This window comes from Leptonotus elevatus, chromosome 13 (assembly GCF_054856555.1).
Source record: "Leptonotus elevatus isolate MCC_2025b chromosome 13, RoL_Lele_1.0, whole genome shotgun sequence".
Taxonomy (NCBI): Eukaryota; Metazoa; Chordata; class Actinopteri; order Syngnathiformes; family Syngnathidae; genus Leptonotus; species Leptonotus elevatus.
In genome coordinates, this window is record NC_141251.1 from 13,796,807 (window position 1) to 13,813,572 (window position 16,766).

The window sequence follows — 16,766 nt, forward strand, 5'->3', positions numbered from 1 at the left end:
TTCATATGATAATGAAATATTTTTTTACATTTATTTTCAGTATAAAAACTTTGACAACTATAAGAAAAGCTTAGTTTAAAACAGACTTGCAAAAATATATAAAATAGTTGAGAACTTCAGCAAATAATGGAGGATGGCTTCCAAAGAAAAAATCGGCGAGTATGCAAATTTGTAAATATCAAATCGCAAATATACGGATGTTTACTGTGTGTGTGCGGTACATGAAATATTGACAATTCAGTGAATGGAAATTTTTCGTGATTTATTTAGGGAGTGGATCATGTTGACAAACTGGAATTGTATATTTTCCAGAGCTTGGCAAAACCATCATTACATTGGACTGTCATTGACGGATGCAAACCTTTCGGCGAGTGTTTCCACATTTTCGGCGAGTGTTTCCACATTTTCGGCGCCTGCTTTACGACACGAACCCTTGGAAAAATACACAGACTGAGCACCGACTGAGTCAAGTTTACGTAGGTCCTTCTCAGTCTGTGTATTTTTACGAGACTTCATGTTATAAAGCACTCGCTAAAAGGTGGGCATCCATCAATGAGGGGCCGATGGAACAACTGTTTTGCCTAGATAGTCAATATAACACACACACACAGCTGTAACTTGTTTAGAACAAAGCATGATCTTTAATGAGATCATTCATTTTAAATCATTGCCCTTTATTCATAGCCACGCAATTAATATATGTACAGTTTTCTTAAATTCTCATGTTTCATATGATCTTTTAATTGATTCAGCGCAGTATATTGTCAGGGAAAAAAAGAGATTACCAATGATCCCAAGAAAAAAGTGGATAGTTTGTTGCAGGGACATTGCCAGATGTTAGTTTAAGCCGAGTGTTGTGTGCCACAGTATTTATAGACACACACACACATCATTTTTTGTTTTAAACAGTACAAGCTTAGGATTACAGTGGTTTAGATCATTTGACCCCTCAATGGGTCTAGCACTATCACTGGGTTGAAATGAATTCATTACACTTATTCAAAAGTTTAAGTATTCATTCTTTACTTCATTCCTCTTTCCTTCCTTTTTGGGTTCTTGGCTTCACAAAGTTGCCTTTCTCTGAAGACCCAGTCCCATTTAGCGCCCCTCAATGGGGAAGGAAATGACTTGTGGGAGCAGATTCTTCTCACACAGAGCTCGTAATCGCGTGGCTGCGTGTCACAGGCACACCAGTGACTCCAGGTTTTAATTAATCCTACATACCACCACCACCACTACCATTCTTACTTTCTCTAAAGTTTTTTTTTTCTTCCTGACTCAGTGTTTGGATTCAGGAGAGTGGGAGTAGGTTCCATTCTAAAGCGAATTCTCTCAACCCGCTTGAAGTGTGGTGTTCATAATTGTCATGGTGCCTAGGATCATCACTTTTCTACTCAGAGTGTGAGGCGCCCCACTAACTGTGTGAGTATGTGTTAAACTCACTACTGCCAGTGCCACTGTGTCCTCAAGAGATTTCAAGCAAACTCAAGCTTGTGGGCTGTGGAAGCATTTCACAATTTACAAGGACTCCACCAGTCTCAGTTTTCAGACTGCAACTTGTTTTATCTTCCTCAAGTTTGAGCTTAGCTTGGCAATAATGCTTTGGTTCGAGTTCCCCGCAGTACATGTCTTCAAAGATAACTATATTTTAGTTGAAACCAAGTTCCTTACTGCTTTTCAGAATGTAATCTTTTATATCATATGATAATGAATGGTAACTTAATTAAGAATTTCAAATACATGTATAAATGCAAGATTATTAATAGTTACGAAATGGCAATGTAGTCTATAGTTATTGCAAAAATATGGAAAAAATATATTTTTCTATACATGTATGTCAGTAATAATAACATATTTTTTTAAATATATGTAGTACATTGTTGGACTTATGTGTAGATGCAGTATGTGAATGTATGAACTTGTGATAGGTCTGTTACCTTGATGTAATATAATGTGAAAAGGGTAGACGGTGTAAGCTTTGGCTTCAGTCTACTCCTTTTGGTCTTTGTTCTTATATGTATATTTCTTTTTTGCGTTTTGATTGTTACGACCAAATAAACTAAACTAAAACTAAGTGAATGGTTTTATGAAATGTTATTTTATTTTACTACCCCATGTTGTGAAAAATAGTAGCAATGTTTATTGTTGCACACCTCCTTGGTGTTGTTTTGTATATTTTGTTTTTAATAGTTGCCAGTCTTGTTCTATGAGAGGGTCATATCCCTGTAGTGCATCTCCAAAACATGGTTTAGAATGATCTGAAATAATAACTTTCTAGATTGGTTGAATTTGCTTCTTTGTGGTTATCATATTTTAGAACAGAATAGAAGGAAAAACAAGGCATTGAAAGTATCTTTATCCTTCTTCTGTGCTGGTAATCGGGGAGTTGTATTTACAACTCAAAAAGATGCTGTCGTTATGGAATGCGCAGTGCTTCTAGAATAACCAACTTTGAAACCTTTGCACAACCATCAATCCTCTTCAGTCTTGTGTGAAGGAGTATCTTATTGGTATTTATGCTTCTTTTTTGATGTCGCACTCCAAAAAGCAAATGGAAAAAAAGCTCTCTTGCGGTGGAGATAAAAAGTCTATGCACTGTAAATGTTATAACTAATTTTCTTTATTTTCTTGTTAAATCGTATTGCAGTTAAATAGGCTTGGCAGATAGTGTTGTTTTGTGGTTTTAGCAATAGCTTGGCATGTTTTCTTGAATTATCATTTATCAGTGTTTTGTTTGTTGTAACTCCTAATGGACAAAAGTGAAGAACACCGCTCTAGGGGGAAAAAAAACATTCCAACTCTCTCCGTTTTTATTGTGACTTGGCTACAGCAGCCATTCTATAAGCAAATGTGTTTGTGATTAGACTGTCAACAGCTGGAAATAATAAGGTATGGATGGAGCCACCTTGGTATGCAGATCATGCATCACCATTTCAAGATGCTGAACACAAATGAGAGGAAGAGATTGAAGAAGTGCCTTGGCCTCCCACTGCTGAAATGTAGATCTACTACGAGTAGTAGTTGAGAGGTTGGACCCCTCAAACCTTGAGCGATGAAACAAATGTTCCACTCCATCAGAAATGGAGGCGGAATGAGACACAGGGTCGATTAAGATGTGAGGGGGGGATGTGGTGGTGATCTCATAAAGGGCATGGGGAGATGTATGGCTTTTTACAGGATCATTTAAACCACTTAATGGGGGACGGGAATTAATGGCTTCCATTGAGTAGAGTCAATTATATGGATATTTTCATAAAATATTGTGTATACTTCATAGTGTAATAGAATACCCATTGACCTCCTTGCTTTTGTTTTTGACAGTTTGCTTTAAATGAGAGTAGGAGCTGTTGTATTTCACAGTGCGTCTGTCTTCTTCATACAGTGCTTTAATGTGTGGGGCTTTCTTTAGGGAGGCACAGTCTTCATTTTGACAGCTCTTGTTAATTAGTATTAATGTCAAATAATTTACAGTTGCAATGGATCTATGTGCCAGGCCTTGCGCTCTCGAGCATAAAATTGGATTCATTATGATGACGGAGGTTCTGCTTAGGTTTTTTTGGCCTTGAGGTTTCAGGTCACTGGGTGAAGTGATGGAGAGCCTTCTGGCTTTAGAGAAGGGGCGGGGCAAGCTGGTCAGAGCCAGAGAAAAGAGGACAAGTCCTCGACACAGTAACGCATCACTCACTGGCATCTCTTTCAATGGCCGCTCTGTTCTTTTACAACTAAGTCTGGTGACTAATGGTGATAAAGTCCAATTTCAGTCTTGCGAGGACGTATGGTGGTGGGAGGAGACATTATTTTTTCTTAGTTATGTGTGTAAACAAAGTGCACCTGGGAATAAGAAATCAGTACATTTTTTTAACAAAAAAAAAAAGAATAAGTCACTCTGATATATAATAAGTCAAATCTATGAGTCCTGGTTATAACAGCAATCTTTAATTTCCCTTACTTACTTTCTGCGATTGTAAGATATGCATCATAGCGAAAAAAAATTGTATGATCAGTTATAAGTATTATCATGATGTTGCTGCTCTTGTAAACAACAACAAAAATAGATGCATGCACCAAAAGCATCACGTCTTATTTTGACTACAAAAAATATATAAAATAGGCAACCCTATGCACTTTTTTCAAGTTAGAAATAGAAAGAAAACACCCACAATGAATTTTCATGCATGAAAGATCCAATGAAATGTTTTTAAAATGCCCAAGATGGCAGTGGTTGTGTTTAGAGAAATGGATAAAAAAGATTTAACGTGCTGCACTCATTCCCTGCGACTACCCCTAAACCACCTTCATTATCTGCATACAGGGCAATTAATTGAACACTTACAGTCTCATGAGAAATGCTACATAGTCGTAATGACCATTTGAAACGGGAGTACTGTTTGAGATTTTATTACAGTTATGTCTGTAAACCTAATCTCTTAATATCCAATCAAATGCCATAGGGCCACTTTGGTTGTTTGGAAGAAACCTTTCCATCATTAAATAAGTCTGCTTACTTGGACATTACTGCAAAAATAATGGTGGAGGGATTACAGTTTGAGCCAAATGTAGGTAAAAGTATTTTCCTCGATACAGTAAAGATACTCTACGTTTATTGAAAGATGCCATAGATTACAAGTATTTTAACATATTCTTCCTCTCCATGGGTAGAAGATAAAACAAAAAACATAACTCTGCGTATCCGCTTTGGGAGCGCGGTGCGCTACCAGTGAGCTAAAATTACTAAAAGTACCTTATTTGAAGGCTCAGGACATGAGGTTTAACAACATAAAAAGTTGACCTACTTAATAAATAAATAAATAAATAAATAAATAAATAAATAAATAACACCAATAACACCCACCTGCAAAACCTGACTTATTTTTTTTACCGATACCCGTCGCAATCGCCTTTGGAACAGTCCACGATCTAGCAGACGCGGTACTGACATGGTGCACTCTGCCTCCTATTGTTGTGCAAAGCGTCAGTCAAATTTAATACTTGCTAATTGTTCTCATGAAGATCAATGAAATCCAAATATTTTTATTAATGTATGAATAGACGCTTGATGCCTGGAAAGGCTGTTAAAAAAAATAAAATAAAAAAAATTTAAATAAATAAATAATTTAAAAAAAGAGGACATTTGGTCACCCTCGTCATAAATGTGCATGTATGCACCAAAATGACCAGTGTCTTGTATAGTATGTTTAAGTCTACTGTACCACAACAACAAAATAGTTTTAAGGCATGTGTTCTGACTTGGATTTATGCGAGTCAAGCTGGTCATCCATTCTATTTTCATGTAATGTATAGCATTTTTGTTTGTTGAAGACAGTTGTTTCGATGTTCTTTTCAGCTTCAGGATTTAAAAAGTATATACGCACATACTGTCATGATTCTTTATCATTTTGATCATGGCAACCCTGTTAATTTGTATTTTCTTGTTGGATACTGACTGATGCCTTTATTTATGTCTTGTGCTCTTTAACTGGTTTCACTCTGATAGCGCTAATACAGGTAGCAGGCTCACCTAGCCTGTACTAGTGCGGAACGACCAGTGCTTTTGGTCATGAAGGGGTCATGCAGTGATGCTTTGATACCAGCATCTATAGGAATGCAAATGTGACCGTCTGCCTGACCAGCACCTTCCAAAATGAATGAATGAGTAGCACCCTGGAGCAAACACTGCAGCTGCACCATTAGTGCTGATCATTCGGTACATAAAAGCCAAACTGTTGTCTGCACTGTGTCACGCAAGAAAAATGCACATCACATTTTGTTTTGTCTCTTGTTTTGTCTGACCTTGGATGAGTGCATGAGAGTGATTAAGGAATTGTTTAAAGTGACTGATCAGTTCAGGTCATGGGTCACCAATGATAAGTGAGGTCACACGGGGTCGTCATTAGTTCGGTTCATCAATTTTGCTTCATACTAGTTCATGCAAGTTACACAAAGCTGCTCTTTTTTTAATGGGTTGTTTTCAGTGAAAGTCATAACAAAAGACTGCTCCTTTAACTGTTTGGGTTATTTGTCGTTTATAACAAAGCGGCAGAAATTTGTCAGTGCTTTACTTATTTTCAGAGCATTGAGGATGCTGGCATACTTCAGTCAAGCCCATGTGAACGGTTTACTCCAACAATTCCATTAGCTTGAACAATAGTATTTCATTTCATTTGTTATTAATGGGCCTTTTTGTTAGTCTTAAGATGCTCTTTATTAGAAGATGGACTATTAAGTGTGAGAGACATGTTTCATTTTTCGGTATTAGTTAAGACAAAATCATCTTAACATTTTTTGTAAATTAATTTATTTTTTTGATGATTATTTAACCTCAAATAATTTAAGGAAATGCGTTATTTCAGGAGTGTTTATCAAACTAGTTGTCCTTCGCATCACGGTGTCTCCAAGTAGTAGCTCTCACTTTGAAAGAGGTAGCTGGCCCTTGTTTTAGAGTGTGTACTGAATATATATTTTCTGAATTTAAACAACTAAAAACGATGTAAAGGTGGAGTGTAGGTAATAAAGAAATCAATGCTATTTTTGTTCATATTTTTTTATTCTGTATATGACCAATACTTTTCATATTCAAGTGTGTATGAAAAAAGTCACTGGTTCCTTAAAAAGCTAAATACAATAAGCATTGGATCAAGGCACATACAAGACTGGCCAAAGGGCATACAATGCACTTTGGTTTTTTAAACATGAAGAACAGGTAATTTCAAATTGTGGCAACAAAAATGTGTTCACTTTAAAAAATACAAAATAGTAGTTATGTTAAGGAACGGCTGACACTTTGATCATTTTAACAATCATGTACTTTTGGCCTTTTGACTTGAATGACGGAGGGTACACGGTACTAAAGAATGCCACCATTGTCATTTGGCCATTGTTGACTTGTACAAATAGAGATCGTGTGGGGTCCTGTGTCAGCCTGTCCAGTCTTTTTGTTTTGAGGAGCCAAGAGTCCCTTTTTAAAGTTGATGTGCTTTATCTGCCCTGTGCTGTGGCCTACAATCCCATCAGGAAAAAAAAAAAGAAACTATGGTTATTTTGCTATGTTTCAAACTTGCAAAAAGTACACACCTAAGAAAGTAGAGAAATAAAGCATGGCACATCATCTGAAGTGATTTGTATCGTATGAAAACTAGAACAATATTCTTTGTCAGTAGTAAATCAGACAGCTCAATGCTGTTTAATTCTTCGTAAGAGGGCAACATGTCAGATTTGGTAATTTTATTGATCAACTGTACCTTAGTTTATGACAGTTTGACAATTTCTGCCTCAATTTTTCAGACAGCCACAAAGTGAAAACAATAACCTGTGCTTGTACTACAATGTTTTCTAAAGTCTGATTGTTCAACACAGCAATGAAAACCCACTTTCACAGTTGACAAGTCATCATATCTCAGAACACAGAGTTTCTTTTTAGTTGGTAGATCATTTTAAGCCAAGGAAATACAGTACAAATTACTACAAATCCCTAAAATATAATCGCAGTACTTCACCCACTGGTTCAATGGGGGCCTGCAGGTGGAACGTTCTCAGTTTTCATAAAATGTCCTTAAATATAAATTATATGGCAAATGTACATAACATTGCTCCCTTAGTCGTATAGATCCAGTGTTTTGTAAAAGTCTTCCCACTCTGTTCACAACACGTACTCGTCGTGAATGTCTGTGTGCAATATCATGAATGGGAATAGTCTGAATCTGGTATTCCACTGTCTCTGTAGCTCCTGTTGTTAATATTGTTCTCATTGTGTGGGCTCTTGTATAAACTCAGGCCATTAGGTGGAAAAATTGTGTGTATCACAAATTCCTCCTTGGACACTGGAAGCTGATTTATAGGTATCATTTGAAAAGAAGTCTCTCTTATTTCTAGAATTGAGTTGTCTTTCTTAGTGCCAGCTTCGGCATAGTCATCCTTTCTCCGACGGCCTTTATTGTAGGTGCAGTTCCTTGAAAAAAGTGACCCATTCCTGTGGACGTACCAGCACACCAATGCCAACATGATTATTGCCAAAAGTGCAACAGCTCCTCCAATGATAGCAGCCAAAGGCAGACTTGAATTTTTGTAAGGCTCTTTCTCCTGCTCTCGGTTTAAAGTTGTGGTTGGATTATACAATTTGTGAGAGCCAGTCTCCGTCTCTATGCAAACGGGGGTCTCGTCTGACAGGTAGATATTGCTGGTCTCCATGGGAACCATACATATCCTGTAGGAAGACTCTGGCTCCAGCGCAGTGAGCAGATACTCCGTCCTCTCCCCCTGTACAATTGTTTCTGTGATGGAGCCAAATGCAGGGCTGTGTCCCAGCTTCAGCCAGCTGAGCCGAAGCGCAGTCATGGGTTGTGATACCCTCCAGGATATGTGAACTGTATCTGCGCTACTTGACTTTACGCTGATTGTGATGATCTTTCTGCCTGATGAGATGGTGGTGCCGTGGAAATTTTTGCCCTTATTTGGTCCTTTTACTCCAGGCCTTTTAGTCACAAAAGAGGGCCACTGTGGCTGTGAGGGGCGCCAAGTGTTGGAGACTGTGCTTGTCTCGTATGTGGGACTAAATTCTAAGTCTGTGCAATCAAACATGTCCGTTGTTAAGTCTTTTAGAGCCATGCCTTTTACCTGATCAGGGCCTTGGCACATGAATCCCCGTACATTTACTTTTGTCGGCAATGATCGAAGCCAGTCACGCACCCATTTCATCCTGCAAGTGCATTGCCAGGGGTTGTTGCGTAGCAAAAGCTGCGTGAGATTGTCCAGATCTTCAAATACTCCTTGTGGGAGGCTGCTCAGGTTGTTGCCAGATAGGTCCAAGCGGTAAAGTTGCCTAAGGAAGGCGAAAGCCCCAGGTGGGACCCTATTAATGTGATTATCTTGAAGCTGCAGCTTCTCCAAACTTGTGCCTGGTAGGTTAGCTGGTGGTGATGTCAGGGAGTTCCTCACTAGCGACAGCTCAGTCAAGTTAATCAAATTGATGAAAGCCATCTCTCCAATTCCACGGTTATTTAGCAGATTTCCATCCAGTATTAGTCGCTTCAGGTTGATGAGATCTTGCAGAGACTGTTCAGAGATGGATGAGATGCGGTTGTCTTCAAAGCGCAGCTCCTCAATGCTCATGGGTAGGCCTGAGGGGATGGTACTTAGGTGGTTCCTGGAGAGGAAAAGCAATCGGAGGTAACTGCTGTCCCTAAAGGCCCCTTCTTCAATGCTGACCGCTGACACAGAGTTGTCGTCCAGGTGAAGCTCCTCAATGTAAGGAATCTGTGCTAAGGTTGCGTGCGTAATCATTCGAATGTTGTTCTCCTGAAGATGGAGCTCTTTCAGCCCAAGAGGAAGGTTAGTGGGGAACTCATCTAGATTGTTGCAGTACAGGTAGATCTTCTCCACATTTGAGAGCCTGCTGAGCTCTGCAGGAATTCCTGAGCTCTTTATGCGATTGTTTTGCAGGAAGAGCACTGTTGCATCCAGGGGTAAACCAGTAGGGATGGACGTCAGGCCACGGTCATTACAGTAGATGAAGGTCCCGTCACAGCGGCAGGCAGAGGGACATGAGGCAGAGGTCACCAGTGGGTTTGCAAGTCCCAGCAGCAGTCCAACCCTGATGAGGGAGAGGATAAAGGCCTTGCACTGACGTACCATCTTGAAGCTCAGTTGCCTGACAGTCTAATCAGTCAAGAGTTCCTGGAGAGAAGACACAAGAATACATTTAATACACAAGGCCTTCAGGCTAGGTCTGAATTTTTGTTATCAGATTTGCTTGGTGTTTGAATGCTGCCTTAAGGACTTAATATATTTAGCACATGATCAGATTAAACCATTCTTGTGTGATAGGTATAGAGCTTCATTGCACAAAATAAGAACCCAGTATTAAAAGTAACTTTAATTGGTAAGCTTTCAAAACATTGAATCTCTGCTGCCTCTGTGCTTTAATTTTGTGCGAACATAGCGCACAAGATTGAAAAGCATTGATTGTCTCACAGGCTTCTGTATCTCAAGGCTGCCTTTCATTGCTACATACCAAAACGGAAAACAGTCCCGCTTTGTTAAGTTACTGTCCATTACCACATCCAATTTCAAAGCTTCTCTCCTATACGGTACTTCAAATGTACTTTTTAATATTTATCATTCTTATAACTACACACAATATCAACAGGGGCACTGAATTGCAGTGTGATGCAAACCATCATGTTGCTCTTAATGCAGACCTTTAAAAAAACAAAAAAACAAAAACAAAAAAAACATCCTTTTGACTCTACTTTTTGATAAAACCTACTCACACATAGCCCTCTGATTTTAAAATTCTTGTCGCATCAGTGAAGTGGAAAGACTCGAAGGCATACACAAATGTTTCCGTACCTGATTTATGAGAGGTGGTAAATCCTTTCTGATCGCTGAAAAATCCAATCAGGGTTTTCTTCTTTTATTATCCTTTCTAAAAAGGAAAGTTCTTCTGAGGGCTTTCTGGCAATATCCTGACTGGTCAGTGTTTGCAGAGCTGTTCCTTGTTTGGACGTTGACCTCCTCTGTTGTCAGAGGCTCATGCCTTCACTGCCTTTACCATGGCAGATAAGCCTGTTGAATAAGCATCCCCTCTCAGTGACAAAGCCTGTGTTCTCTCAGGTAATATCAAAAATCCTAATGGGTGTTGAATTTGTCAAGATCAGTAGCCATAACCGTAGATTAGATTTTCTTCTTTTTTTTCCAGTTACAGCAATCCTGCTGGCTTTAGTATAGGCTCCTTTCTGCAATCAGGCTCGGCGTGCATGATGAGTTGACACAAAGCTGGTCTGAGCCATGCCAATCCCCTGTGCCACAGGCTCAATCAAGGCCTGTTCACTTGTGTACTCCAGCTCGTAAAGGTAACCAGAATCCTCTTGTCCCTTGTCAAGCTTGCATATACATTAATCCTGGGCTCCGGTTCCGGATGCGTGTTCTCTCTCTTAAAGAGAAAACCGGTGAAAGGTGCTTATCGTCATGAATCTGAAGTTTTATTCATGCTGGGCAGTTTTCACACCTCAAATGTTCTGAAAAAGGAAATAAGACAAACATACTTAGTAAACTTTAATCTATTTAAATTAAGAAACACAACTGTACTGTTGTTTTATTGTTTGTTTGAGGGAACTATTAAACATCTTTCTTATATTAATAATTGTCTACAAATTGATGTGATTAGAAAATTGGAGTCATTGATACTCAACATTTAGTACTCAAATACCGTTTTTGGCTTTGGTCATGACCTTTTGACTTCTTACAAGCTCTACGCTAACAGAACGCATTTATTGTTTGGTGATCATGACTTCAACAGAACGTTGCAAAAGATGTGCGTGAATTTTTACACCTTTTTCCACACTTACACTTACATAGAGAAGGTACTGAACTAGGTTTTCTGATTTTAGATGAAAGGATGATCCAGTCAGTGCTCACATTGTTAACAAGCTCATTTGAATTCCATATGTGGAGGAGAGGCTGTTGCATACATCCCTGTCATCCCCTACTTCTCTGTGACCCCCTGCACCCACCTCATCCCCATTCGAAAAAGCTCTCAATACTCGTGTTTGTAAAAATAGAATTTCCTTTCCCTAAGAAAATGTTTTTTTTCCATTTGAACACAATAGCTGTGTCATTATAATGTGACCTGCTGGCAGCTGCCTTGTGCTGTAAAAACACAATGATAAATCAGGCGGCAGGGCCTCTGTCATTTTACAGTTCGTTGGACAAACCAAAGAATGGTTGGTGGCTTGTAAACCCAATTGCAATTGATAAAATGCCGTCTAATACAAATTAATTTGGTTTAAACATAGGTCATTTTGAACAGCTCATAAATTGTCAAATACAAGCTGAGGGTAAAATACTGGATGTGATTTCTACTAATTTATGCATGAAGCTGAGGAGGCATTAAACTCCTAGAACAGAGATTTAGAAATCTGATGAGAGCTTTCTGATAGGTTTAACTTTAAATGCAATCCTTTGTAGGAGTATCAATTCTAAATGTTGGTTTTCATATATTGCGAAGAACACATCAGTTGTTGTATGAGTTTAGCAAGATCTAGCTACATTTATGCGAATAATATGCTTTTAGGATTATTTGAGATGTTTATCTACATGAATGCTGCCTTGATTATTTCTAGTGTCCACTAAAACTCACGTTATCTGCCGTTGATACTAGTCTATTGAAACAAAAAAGGAACAATTTCAAAACATGCTTAACATAGTATTGCTGAGTGAAAGTACTGTTGTGTACTGTGTTTTATATTTAACCAGAAAGTCTTTTTTTTTTTATACACAAAGTACGTAATCTGTCAGGGCTGCTGGCTGTTATTCCCCATATTATTTTTCTGCACTCATCGGGTTTCAGGAAAGAGCCCCCCCTCGATTATTTGCTACAAAGCAAGCTTGCTAGACTTCAGCCGAGGAGCTTTAGGTACAAAAGTACTACATCCAAGCAGGTCGACAAACATTCAATTAAAATTTCACTATTACATCTGCAGGTTGTTTTAATACGTATATAATTGTTTTTGAGGACTATGCAATCAAACATCTGTTGCCAGAAACATCTTGTTGGCTTCTGCTTCATTAAGTCTCAACTGGCAAAGTTAAATTGAGCATTCAGCTAAACTTTGTGTGCGTGTGTGAGAGATACTTTTTGCTATATCGCATGGAATGTCACATGGGTCACACAAAGCTGGAATTTGGTAGCGAATGTGAGTTTACCATGCACAAATACACATTTGTTGGCAATAACGGTTGGCCAGACTTTGTGCCCCCCATATTTACTTCACATTGCACAAGGGAGGCATTTGAAAATTCTAAAAACAACAATATAGAGAAATCCTGCTTTTAGGGGAGAAAGGACCGTGGAAGTTTTAAAGGGGGAGTTAAATTATTCATGAGACCTGAAATAAATTTTGCTCCATAGTAACTATCCATTGGGAAATAAGCGTTTGGATCTTTTTTGTTAGTTTTTTGTTTTTAATTAATTTTGACCCAAGAGTTGTGTGACAGATTGGATACTACAGACTGGAGTTACTAGATACTAAGTTTATTTTGTGTGCAAAAAATAAAAATGAATAAATAAATAAATATATATATATTCTGTAATCACAAGACAATACAGTGTTTTTGTGTTTATAGTGAATCTGTGGTAAAAAAAATTTTTTTTTACTCCTTTAGTGCTAGTTTCTGAGAACCAAATGTTGGATTTAAATTGTATTCTATGATTCAGTTAAGAAAGCTAATTGTGACAACAAGAATACAAAAAGGCTCGGCTTCCTGTAGAGATGGGCTGAACAGATGATGCTTCTGGTCGCCCAGTAAGCTTGGAGAGGCCCAGGACTGTCGGGGCTTTCTCTTTTGTTGCATGCTGAAAGGAGAGATCTGTAGCAGCTGCAATGATTTTTCCCCACATGGGGGTGGTAGGCACCACAAGATGTGTGTGAAAACATATGCAAGTATGTGTGTGTCTGCCTGTGTGTGACAAGCTAAGTCACAAAGAGGAGCACATCTTAGCCTACAGGCCAAGCGCCCACTTACAATATAGGGATTTGTCAACCGCTCTGCTGGCACCACTACTTTTCTCAGTTAAATTGCCTCAAAAGGTTATCTTTCTGTTTTAATACAGATTTTGAATGCTCAGCTGTGCTTATCACTGGGCTCAGAATAGATGGTAAATATTGTTTTGTGGCAAAATGGATGAAGAAAATAAGGAATTATATTCTAGTGCTGAATCTAAACTATTTCTAAAAGTCTGGGTCGAGTGTTGTCTTTTGCAGATAGATTCATGCAGTATGTTATGCAGACAGAGTTTTGATCATGACCTGGTTAGTGGTTGATCTAAAATGAAAGCAATTGGCTAGGAACTATAGCCTGAGGCAGTCATCAGTGAAGACAACTCATCTGCCCTCCTGCCTACTCTATTGAACCAAATTTATTTTTATCAAATGCACTCAACCGTGGCTTAATTGGATAATAACTCAAATGGAACTTGTGCACATTTCACAGTCATTCAAAAGCAATTGTCTGGTTGGTGAAATTAGGATGTCGTCTCATACAGTAGTATCGGTTATTGGTTTAAGCCCGGATGACCTTATTGTCTCATGAAGATAAAGGCTGAGTGAAATTGGATTAACAGCTGTCTCTGCAATGGTGTTTCCAGGAAGACATGCATACAAGAATGGAATGGACACTAAATTGCACTGATGAGAAATATTGTATTGATAACCGTAGCGGTATTCAGGAGGAAAAGTCCTGCCATTTGAGAGCAATATTTGACTGCAAATATGCCCCCTTCGAAATCAGCCATAAATAAATGCAAAGTACAGCATATGGCTGATACGCATCAAATGATTCGTGCATTTAAGCCCATTTATTGCGACCTCCATACATGATGGTCAAAGTTTAGTGGGATGTCAGGACGTGAGTGGGAGCTGCCGTCCCGGCATGCAGAGAACGCATTTAACGGACTCTGCATGCATGCATCGCTGCGGGATGTGCGCTGCAATTCAACATGCTCATCCTGGTGTCATGACGAACCGTGGCGCCGGCAAGCTTCAAAACCACCCGGTCTGCCCTCTCCTAATCCTATCAAGTTTGTGTATTCACTGATCAAAAGCTCAAACGGCCAGCGTGAGGATACCGCGTCGCCACTGCGTTTGCACCACAAGCTTAAAGACGCAAAATATATATGCGGCTCTTCGTCGCTGCCTCCACGCAGTGCATTGAGAAACATGTGAAATCCAGTTGAAGTTTATTGTTTGCGTATGAATAGACGAGCTGATTTTGGTTTCTGGGAGACAAGAGCGCTGAGTTTTATTTTATATTTTATAATGATTGCTTTTACATCGCCGCAAGACAGCCAACTAAGTACCGCGTGTTTTCTTCTAAAGGGTTTAGAACCTTAAATTGTAATACATATAGATTGCAGATTGTTTTTTGAACCAAGCTGCAGTGTATGACTCCTCTTTAGTCATTCAGTAAAGAAAGCCCCCCCCCCTCTCTCTCCACGTACCCCCTTGAAAAAAGAAAAAGCACTAAATGTGGACAGTAACACTTACCTCAAAAGACAATCAAAAAAAGTTACAGGTATCCTCTGGAGGGGAGGGGGGGGGATTCAAGGCAGAGGGGGGGAAAACAAGTAATCCAGTCCGACTTGTGTGGATTCAGTACACATCCAAAAACGGGTTCTCTCACTCACGTAGGCAGAAGTGGATTGGATTGAACTGTAGCACCACTACGGTGTTTAGGGGTGCCCTCTCACTCATAGCCTACACACGCCGCAAGTTGTACGAGGACATTCGCGCACGGATTGGTCCCAATAACAAATGTGGACTTATGCTTGCCTGTAGCCTTGCTCCAGTAGAGCGCTGACGTCATTTAGAGGCGGGGCCTTTTTGTGTGTGTGTGTGTGTGTGTGTGTGTCTCTCTCTCTCTCTCTCTCTCTTTTTCTTTCTGTCTTGCTCTCGCTCTCCTCTCGCTCTCTCTCGCTCGCTCGCCCTCACTGTCGCTCTTTTGCTTGCTCTCTCTCTCTGCTATGTCTTGCAATACTCGGTGCCTACACTAGGCGGAGTGGAGGAAAGGGGAAAAAAAAGACTTGGCCAATGTGATAGGGTACTGGGTGAGGTGAACAACTCTGCTGCCTTTTTAGCCTTATTGTTTGACCCTGTTGGTTCCAAAATGAAGCCAAACGTGCCCTCCGAAGCTCAAAGCGGCAGTGAGTCACGCTTTTAGTAATGGTTGCCGACACACTCTGAGCGTCATTTCCAGTGCCCCCCCCCCCCCCCCCCCACACACACACACACTCAGGCCTCCCGACCGCGCCAACACCATAGCCCACAATACGGCTGCTCTTGTTAAACTGTTGACTAAAGATCCAGCAATCAGATATGGGTGATGTTTGGCACCATATGTGTAATTGAGAAACCACTTGCTTAAATGTCATTCACTACTCACAAAACTACTTTTAGTGATGACACCGTTCATCAACTTGTGGTTGAACTACATTTGCCAGCAGTATCCACCAAATACAGTCTTTTTTTTTTCAATGGTTAACATTTGCACTTTCGTTTTCAGCATATTTAGAGTCGACACTTGTATACTATTAAGCTTGCTGCACATGATTAAAATACAATGCATGTAGCTGTTTATCTGACAGTTGGGTAACTTGGCTGCAAATCAACATCACATGACCTATTCCACCAAGCAGGTCATGGAAGTTGTAACAGAACACTCTAAAAACAGTTAGGTAAAAAATAACCCAATTTTGGTCCGCTAGCTGGGTCAATTTGACCAAACTTTCTGAGTTTTAAAGCGCAAGACTACCCCAAAATGTGTTTTAAAATAATATGTTAAATGTGCCTCCACTAGTCTAAATATGTCATTCTAATTAATATTGTGTTTGTGGATTATAAATTTTAAGCAGCAAAATACACCAATTTGTATCCATCTCAGGGAGCAGCCATTTTGTCACTTGCTGTCGACTGACAATTACATCACTGTTGCTCAGATAATGAACAATCAAAGTTCATCTGTTTTCTGTCTTTGGTCGTGATATTTGCAAGATAAGCCATTATTAAATATAATTTAAAAAAAAAATGTGAGTGTTTAAACCCGCCGTGCTGCATAAAACATATTGTTGTAAAAAACAAAACAAAAATTGGGGGTTGACTTCCCCTCTACAAAATGACCACAACGGGTTATTTTAGGCCTAGCTGTTTAACGTGAACCTTATACTTAATGATTTATTTAGAACTGAGCTTTGTGAAAATGTTTTATTGTTCAATCAC

The 16,766-nt window shown here is 39.3% G+C and overlaps 2 protein-coding genes across 2 annotated transcripts in view; one reads left to right on the forward strand and one right to left on the reverse strand.

Annotated features, from left to right (window-relative positions):
• The window catches only part of macrod2 (mono-ADP ribosylhydrolase 2), a 144,566-nt gene that overhangs the window by 40,765 nt on the left and 87,035 nt on the right, over nucleotides 1-16,766 (forward strand). The window lies entirely within an intron of this gene.
• Nucleotides 6,533-15,324, reverse strand: flrt3 (fibronectin leucine rich transmembrane 3). The gene is made up of 3 exons (XM_086093761.1): nucleotides 15,039-15,324; nucleotides 10,345-11,012; nucleotides 6,533-9,669 (listed from the first exon to the last, which is right to left on the reverse strand). The coding sequence occupies exon 3, from the start codon at nucleotides 9,625-9,627 to the stop codon at nucleotides 7,675-7,677; it is 1,953 nt and encodes a 650-aa protein (XP_085949887.1). The 5' UTR covers nucleotides 9,628-9,669; nucleotides 10,345-11,012; nucleotides 15,039-15,324; the 3' UTR covers nucleotides 6,533-7,674.